Raw genomic sequence first — 9,218 nt, forward strand, 5'->3', positions numbered from 1 at the left:
TATTAAGAGATAGATAAGATTTCGTTTATTTGATAACCAACGCAATTTGATTTAAGATACAAGTTAGTTACTTTACATAAAAATGTTTGGTTCAGGTTTAATTTATAGAAATGAGAACTGTATTTCATTTTCATGTTTTAGTATCCTGTCTCAATAACTGACCAATGTGATATTTTTCACTAATTAGATTATCATAGAACACCAATGCCAACTAAATTTTCTTAGCCTGTCTAAACTTGATTCTATGGAAACTATTATTTAATTAAATTGTATGTGCTAACATATGTGTATGTATTCAAGGTGTTATAGAAAAAATGAAAATGAGATTAATGGAAAGCACTATTTACACAATTTGTCTGTGCACTTTACTCCTAGTGAGTCAAAGTATGCCAGCCCCGGTTCCTGGAGATACCGAAAGTGACCCGAACGCTTCACCACCAGATGAACAAATCAACACAAAATCCGACACAGTTTCAACTACATCTCCACTAACGACAACAACAACTACAAGAATTGCACCATCATCGCAAACCACAACAACAACAACAACAACAACTCTGGCACCACCATTGCCAAGCACAACAACGACAACCACAAAACCTACACCAACTCCTAGTAGTACCACAACTACTACTACTACAGTTGCAATTCCAGTGGCACCAAGAAGCTCCACAAGTCCTGAAATTGTCAGTAGCACCAGCCAGCCAACAGACCCTGCTGCAAAATCGACAAGTGAAGCTACAAGCCCTGAAACAGTATCTGAGAAAAGTGAAAATGTGGCCCCACCAGTTAGGACGTCCACAGCACAAGCTCCAGCTACAGAAAGCCAAGACAACTCGGAAGAACTCCCTGTACCCTTGAAATCTGGAAATAAGACCAACGATACTAAAGAACCAGAACAAACTGGTGGTGATGATCAAAGTAAGCCTTTAGAAATTTCACCAACAGCACAAGGAGAACTGAACACTGCTTCGTCAAGTCCTTCTATTCCTGAAAATTCCCCATCCACGGCTAAAGTTACTCCAACCACAGCAGAAAGTATCCCACCAACCATCGCTGGAAGTGTGACCACTACTACAGGAAACATGCCCTCCACCACAGAAGTTAATACCTTTAGCAAAGATGATAGTCCTCCAAACACGGCTAAAAATTCCTCCAATACTGATCAAATCACAACTACAAATCCTTCACAGGATTTACCTGTCCAGTCTACGTCCTTCAGCACTGAAGCAACTGAAATGGAAACAACAGCAGTACCTGTCGAAACAACGAGGCCTACAACAGCTGAGACGACTACTGAAGAGTTGACAACAGTGAACGAGCTGATTGAATCAACGACCGCCAACGAAACTACCACAGAGTTGGTAACACAAGAGCAGTCCACAGCCGCAAAAACAACCACTGCGGAAACAACCGTGGTTTCCACTGAGGGGGCCAAAGATGAGATCACTACAACCGAAGTTAAAACAACTGCTGAAGTTGTACTACCTGATAAAGTGAAAACAACAGACCAAGATAAAAAGCAATTGTCAACCACTGCTCCTGCAAAAACAAGGTCTATATAGTTATATCACAGTTTAAAAATAGTATATACTTCTGTAGTTTAGTTGAGGGTTCACCAAGCTCTTTTAGACAACTAGCTTAACAATTAGGGTCACATAACTAACTATTGGTAATTGTGTTTTAAAAATAAAATTTTGCGTCGAACTTTATTACCCTAATTATTGTTAAACAAAGGAAATCTGACAACATTTCAATCGTATTTTGTCTTCATTACATCAATGTGAAAATTAACCCACATGCCATAGTTTGTTGACTTCTGGTTTAGATTGATGTTTGTACTTTCTACTTGTTTACAGACTGCGCCCCCCAGTGGAACCGGAAAGTCCTGCAAGCTCCAGCACAACCTTGACTACCACAACAACATCAACTCCTACTACTACCACAAAAGGCACAACCACAATTGAATCAAGCAAAGAAAATGGGTCCACCCCTAGTTCAGGTGTTTGTGATAAAAAAATGGTTGAGGCTTTAAGACAATCAGTTGAATAAGTAATTTTGCCTTTTCGGCGTGTATATTCGGACATATTTAACGATACGCGCATACGTACAGGTTCAACAAGTGTGATCAAGCCCTTTCTAAAGTCTCTCTTTGGTATTTAGACATCCTTATTTTTACTTTTTATTACAATGTTAATAATTAGCATTTAAATTGCAATTGGCATTTTCCCAAATTAAAACCATTTAAGTAAAAATTTGTGTGTTTTAGACGCTGATAAGAGTATTGTGGAGAAAGGCAAAGATTTTGTCAACAAAATGGTGGTAAGTATATATAAGCAAAGAGCTTAAAGTCCACTTATAAAATGGGTGTTCATATCTTCTAAAATTATTTTTTACTGGTACAGAAGCAATATGGGGCTGCCGAGATTGCAGCGATCGCGACCCTGGTTATTCTTGCTGTGGTTTTGGCTACTTTCCTTACTTGCAGAGTTTGCAACCGAAGGAATCGTTACGGAAGAATCAGGACAAGGCAATTGAAGGTACTTAATCTATACGAATAGATATATTTGATGTTGAGTTTTATTTTTTGTTTTTCTATCGAAATGTTAAATATTTTACCTTCATGACTCTCTGGAGTTTATGTCTAATTTTCTGTTATAGCTATTCATAACAAGGTTAACATTAATTTTTTTGCACTTGCCTGTCGGGCAAGTGTCTGTGTAATCTCTTTGCCAGTTATATATTTGTTTAACTTAATTTTGCATTCGTCAGGCTTTTTATTTTAAGAGCAATTTGTGCAATAATTAGCTTGCAAAAATGTTTATATTTAATTAAAATATATATTTATATATTTGTATTTTGACATTAAATGGCATTATAAATTATGTGTGTCTGATATGAAGTAAACTAAGTAAAATATTTTTTTCATTTTTCTTGTGCTATTAAGATTGAAGTTCCAAATCCATTCAGTATCGAAGCTGTAGGTTGATAGAATGCTAAATGTTGTAAATTATGTTGTTTCTAAAAACACTGTTCATCTTGTAATGTAAAAGTGGTCGGTTTAATCTCAATAATTACATCTTGTCCACCATATTTGATGTTTGTCTGTTCTTTTTGTTGTGTCTCTGGCTTGTAAATTAAATTGTTTCATTGCTAATGGAAGTTAAATATATCGCATGACATTTAATGGCAGTCATAAGTTAACTATTTAATCCTTCGCCCTATATAAATGTTTGTATGATGTATTACATAGCTTAATGCATTTAAGAGGTTTGTATTACAAGGTAGTAAAATATCCCCAGAAAAGGTATTAATCATTTTGAATTCTTGTGTAAATATTGTAATAAGGTTTTACCTTTTAAGTGTCGATTTATAATAAGTGTTTTTTAGTTTTGCTTAGTTAATCTGTATATACTTATAATCATGCTTTGTAGAAGTGTTTGTAGATTTAAATAACGACTCTCACAAATAGAGAATAGATAGCTTTGGCCAGTAAGCTGTTTCCTAAATTGCTCTTCTCTTCAAGCGATTGACAACTAATCAGATTCTGAATAATGTATGGCCTGCATTTTGAATGAAGTGACGTAATGCCATTGCTGACTTTACATTCAGCATATCTTGTGCATCAAGGGTTAACATTCACCTGTTTTCAGGAATACGGCCAGGAGAAAGACTTTCTTCTCACTGATCAAGGGGTGAGTATCAAGGTGCACATAAACAATTTTTTTTTTTAATTTCTTGTATTTTCTATAATATTATATTTAGTTAGTAATTTATTTCAACTCCCATACAACTCACAGTCTCACACACATGCTTTCAATACATGTTTAATATTTTTATTTCACTCATTATATTTTTGATCGACTAGTAGGGCTTTTCAATGCGTTATTTTTTATTTTTAAACTAATACTCATATTTTAGGCAAAATGTTTTTTTTTTCTTTACTAAATGACAAATCCAAATGACGTCATAAATATTATCCAATAAGCACAATTGAACGAATTCAAAAGTGCAAACAATGTTTTCCGGATTCTTAAGAAAACTCTGCTTTAGTTGTGGCCAGCTGAAAAAATAACTTTAATGTGACAAGCGCTCATTAAGATTGCAAAACATGGCTGAAATACTTGAATAAATATAGTAACTGAGTAGCGATACTAGTACTTGATATCTGGTATCGGCTACAGATCTGATATTATTGAACAACCGCATTTAAACTTTGTAACAACTTTTTAGGATTAACAAGCTGAATTTCCAATAAGCACCAGTTGAAAGAAACTAGTAATTTAATATAGCTGTCGCCAGGCCCAATAAATCTACCCACCAAGTAAATGCTTTACCCTGTGGCCATCGTAAACGTGTACCACATAATTTCTGTTGTTCACTTGGGAATTTTTTGAGCCACATGAAAACTGCATATTGTTACTGTACCATTTAGACGCCAATCGATTTTCAGTCAGAACATTCATTGGATAGCCAATTTGCCCGATGATATATTACTGTGGCTCAAGGTATGACTGACACCGTGATTAGCTCATAACGAATTTACGGGACTTTCTCCCCATGGGAAGGCCGCAATTGATTAGTTTGAAATTGCTGTTTTCCCCTTTAATCAGCTTTTTGGACACTCAAACAAATAGGCGAAAAGTGTGCAAAGTGATACAGTATCGTTAAATGTTACATATCAGTGGTGAGTAAACTGTCGTTGTTGTTTATGTAGCGCAAATAAGACTTTAAAGTATTACAACCCGGTGGTACAACATTGGCATTGTGCACTTCGTACGGCAGCGCTTACCAATCAACGTTTAAATTCGTAATGCGAAACGTTGACAAACGCAAGCTATTTAAACGTGACTGGCTGCACCACGGGCAGTTATTACAAGCGTTAATTTGACGGTTTAATAATTGCTTTGCATTACGAAAACGCGTACACAATCGTTTAGAAACAACGTCTGTTAACTGAATACCTGTGCTGGTGTTTTAGTGTATACTGTAGCGTTGTGAGAAGTGAACATTCGATAGAGCCATGTTTAAGAGGCATTGTCTTTTTCCCATGCTAACTTGTTGCAGCTGATTTTGGACTTGGAAATGTGAAGTACCCAATATTTAGGACTTTTGATGCCAGAAATATCTCCCTTTGACTAAATTAGTTCTATAAATACAAACAAAGAACGAAAATGGTCAATAATTTCCTAAAGGTCGATTTTAAAGCCAAATGTGCCCATTGTAATTAAAACGCAAAAATGGAAAAGGCTCCTTTGCCGAAGCGGGGCCCATTCCCTGAAACAAGCCCAGTTAAGCGTTTTGGCAATATAATAAGGTGGCAAATAACCAGAGGCTCGTTAGTTGCTTCGCACCCCGCACCAGTCGCGCCTGAAGAAATAAAACAATACCAGAGCGCCGTAAAACCGACAAAGGTGGTTTATTCCAAACTAACGATCTTTGTGTTGAGCGCGCTGCGTAGCACTCCTACATGTAGGACGCCGTTACCTTTCTTACACCATTCCCTCGTTCCCCGGTGACCTTTGCGAAGCGAGTCAGTGCGTCACAGCGGACCGCATCTCGACTTACGCGGCCATTTCAAAAGAGTTTTTTAGCCAAAATGGCCCGAATTTTCGGCAGTGTTTTGAACTTAAGTTATAAAGTGACTCGAATTTTTCGCTGCGTTTTTAAGCTGAATGGTCAAATTTTACCACAGTCAGCTGCTTTTTCATTGCCGTTTTCGCATCGCAAAGTTAAAAAACGTGACTCAAAAAAAGCGAGCCGGCCGAATTGCTCGGCCGATGCCGCGTAACTTCCCAGCGCAACAGCTTTCCATCCATTATTTATCGTCGCCTTGCCGTTCAATGAGGCCCGACGGAGCGCGTGTTTACAGAGGCACCGCCCTACCGGTGACGCTCCACAGGCCAGGGCCGTGTATGTAGGGGAAGAGGGAGCAGAGGGCCCGACCCAGATCCCTGGCGCTTGTCGCCCCGGCGCCATTGTTTACCTTTTCGCGCCCGCATTAAAGTAGGGCGAGCTATACAGTCGCTTTTGTTGCGCCGGTTTTGGATTTTGCGAAGTTCTAAGACGGGTGTGAAGCAAATTTTGAGTCGGCTCTCTTAGTTGAGCGACCTTTTCCTCACTTGTGCCTATACAGTGGACAAGCTTTAAAATCACCTGCGCTAAATGTTTTAAATTCAAACAGTACATTTCACGGGTTTTCGGGAGCGTTCGACCATTTATAATTAATCCTAAAGTCGCTTTGTACTTTACGTCACTGCTTCTCAAGCTTTTTAGTCGGTGTGTTTTATTTGGAATCTGGGAAAGTTTCCGGCGACCCTTTGACAATCATAGGAGGAAAAACATTTCTTGTTGTTCTGTACACGTTTCTTAAAGTAATGTTGAACTTATTTGGGGATTGTGTTTTGCATTTTTATCATTGAATTTCCAAAAGTAAAATTGATATAGATTTAACACTTATGTTTGAAAATGATGTATGATCGCGACCCCTAAGTTGTTTGTGTGATTCCAAGTTTGAGAAACCCTGCTTTAAATAAACCTTTAAAGAAAAGAGAGTCCGAAATTCGCACAACTAACTAGCGGAGCAATCTGGGCCCTCTAGAATCCTACCACATTTTCGTCCGGGGGTGTTATATTGCTAATAATATTTACATTCGGGTGCAACTTAGCGTTTGGTTTGGGTGGGCCAAGTATTATTATTCTATTTATTTCTTTTTCGCAATTTCAAATTTGACAACTCGTTTTGTTTCTGTAAAAAAAGTGGTAGGATTCGAGACCAGTGGCAAAACCTGTTGCATCTTCACCACCTAAAAGGGGGTTCAGCGAAAATGTAATTCAATGGCCGACACAGTCAGTCTGTATGGCCACGTTGTGAGTTAGCCGTGTAAATGGTAAGCCAAAAGCAGCATTAAACACGCGCGTCGCAACCGTCAACAAACCACGAGTCCGCGAACTTTGACCAGTTTGAATGAGATCGCGCAATGGCGTAATTACATCTCTGCTTGTTCACCTGATCGTGTTTTGCTTTGTGTGGTGCCTCGTCAGCGCGTTTGCCCAGCAATGCTTGGATCATAGGGTAAAAACTGGATGTTATTGTTGTTGAATTTGTAATCGCCGACACTTTAAACGACCTTAAACGCTGAATGCCGTTTACAAAAAACCTATTATGCATGTTGCGGAATCCGGCCTTAATTTGATTTTGTTGTTTGTTTTACGAAAAACACAACGGGTTTCTCTATTTGGATTATGTTTATATTTTTGTCGCAACGTTTCTAAAACGAAGTTGTTATTAATCTTACCCCCAGTGAAAACAAACTTACACACAAAAAACTATTCAATGCAAGACTCCTAACTTTTCTATTTGCTTTCCTCTCGCAGTCGGGAAAGTACCATAGCGATCGACTGACGTTGCTCGAAGGAAGTTCGGAGGACGAGTTCTGACCAAGTGTTCACCTCACCTCTGAAGTCGCACACAGGGCGACGCTGACGCCGCTATCGATCCGACATTCAACGTAATTTCTTGAGCGCCACACCCAGCCACCCCTAATGACGTCACAAGGTCGGAATGTTACGTCCGGAATTTCGAAACCTGAAATTTGTTCTTACCTTTTACTGGCGGGGAACGGTTTTGTTAAGTCGTTTAACCTTTGCTAAACATTGTCACATACTGGTTCGATTGATTTTCGAGTTTTACACCCATTTTTTCTGGAAAAAACAAAAAAACAATGCTCAATGTTTTTTTTTTATTATTCTGATCTTAATGACACGTCAAAAAACTTGTTTTAAAGTATAAAAAATATAGTTACTTTTGCCGTTCAACAACCTTTTTATTTTCTAAATCCTTTTTTATGTTTAGTATTCTTTTATAAAGGAACTCATATAATTTCACATCAACGAATGTTGAACCTTTGAAACGAATGTACACGCGAGTGTTGCTTTGACATTTCATATAAATGCGTTTCTTGTATTACACCGTACTGCGTGAAATCCAATTTTGAAAACGACCTTTTAAACTTTTTTTAAATTTAACGTTTCTCGGTCGATTTTTTGGTCGTGTATGACGGATTAAGCCTTAATAATTGGGTAATCCAACAAATAAACTCTTCTACAGAAAAATAAGGACCCATTGACTTAACAAGGCCATTAGAACAGTTTTATGTATTTTTCATTGTATTGCTTCAATAGCCTATTTTAAACGTGTTACAATGCTTTCGCAGCATGTTTACTCCACTCCTTTGATTTTATGTCCCTACCGAGTATAAGCGACGTTATTGCTAGCCAAACACAAACACACACCTTCGCGAAAGCTTCTGTTTCGCATGCAATTGCTTCGTTTCTCGCTTTTACGTAGAGAGCCTGTTTTAGATGCAAGTATCGCGAGCGCAACCTATACACTAGATTAGAGAATTGGAACAAAGTGCAGATATCCGACTGGCAAGTGTTGTACGTTTGACAGTGGTGTCATTTTCGATCATGTTTTTTTAGTGTGGTTTTAGTCATTTTGAAGCTATGTACATTATGTTTTTAACTTGTATACGGCACAGTTTTTAATTTCAGTAGAAACGATATAATCTTACACATTTTCTTAGGTTGCTAAAAATGTATTTTTTCAGTTTGCTTTCTATCAATCTTGCGAACAAAACGTAAATATATTTTTCAATGTTTTATGTAATAAACGGTTCATTGCATTCATGGGTGGGCGGAATCTTTTTAAAAGAGCATAACACATTTTTATTTTGCTACTGTGCCATTTTTTTATCTTATCACATAAAATGTTTCATGATTTATTGAGGAATAAATGATTGGGTGTAGAAGCTTAAAATTCAATGTTAGTGTGAAATAATGCCCTCAATAAGTAGAAAAACCTATTACATTACCCGAAGCTTGATTTGGAAATTTCGAACAGCATTTCGGTATTAAGAAAAACACTTTTTTTCGGAAAATGCGTACGCTTTATTGCCAAGACCTATTTCCGTGCGATTTGCGTTATTCCGAATACGTTTTACTTTTGTAGATTTCTATACGTCCCTTATGCTTGAAGCTTGTTGCAACCTCTTTGTTTCATTTACTTTTTTTAATCAAGTATTTGGCAACTTTTTGTATTGGTTTTGCTGTGCGTTCACACCTTGTTTCCCATGCCCACTCTTCAGCGTAGTTTCGCTCTATGTTTTAGTCAATTTGCGTTTTTTCGTCTCTCAGCTCTTCACAATTAATAGAAC

General features: G+C 37.6%; 1 protein-coding gene across 4 annotated transcripts; it reads left to right on the top strand.

The window, feature by feature from the left end:
- The first annotated feature begins 305 nt into the window (after window positions 1-305).
- LOC146139493 (uncharacterized) lies at window positions 306-9,218 on the top strand. Of its 4 annotated transcripts, none has more exons than XM_083391692.1 (7): window positions 306-1,555; window positions 1,860-2,002; window positions 2,270-2,322; window positions 2,406-2,540; window positions 2,948-2,980; window positions 3,654-3,707; window positions 7,378-9,218. In XM_083391692.1, the coding sequence occupies exons 1-7, from the start codon at window positions 315-317 to the stop codon at window positions 7,438-7,440; spliced, it is 1,722 nt and encodes a 573-aa protein (XP_083247818.1). In that variant the 5' UTR covers window positions 306-314; the 3' UTR covers window positions 7,441-9,218. The 4 variants fall into 4 exon arrangements, with proteins under 4 accessions (XP_083247818.1, XP_083247819.1, XP_083247820.1 ...); XM_083391693.1 differs by having other exon boundaries at window positions 3,654-3,695; XM_083391694.1 differs by lacking the exon at window positions 2,948-2,980.

Source organism: Ascidiella aspersa, chromosome 6, assembly GCF_963924565.1.
Source record: "Ascidiella aspersa chromosome 6, kaAscAspe10.2, whole genome shotgun sequence".
Lineage (NCBI taxonomy): Eukaryota > Metazoa > Chordata > Ascidiacea > Phlebobranchia > Ascidiidae > Ascidiella > Ascidiella aspersa.

Excerpts from the sequence above, each read along its gene's own strand:
- LOC146139493 (XM_083391692.1), top strand. The coding sequence starts at position 315 with ATGAAAATGAGATTAATGGAAAGCACTATTTACACAATTTGTCTGTGC. Across the intron at positions 2,981-3,653 it reads ATCCATTCAGTATCGAAGCT|GAATACGGCCAGGAGAAAGA; the intron begins GTAGGTTGATAG and ends ACCTGTTTTCAG. Across the intron at positions 3,708-7,377 it reads ATCAAGGGGTGAGTATCAAG|TCGGGAAAGTACCATAGCGA; the intron begins GTGCACATAAAC and ends TTCCTCTCGCAG.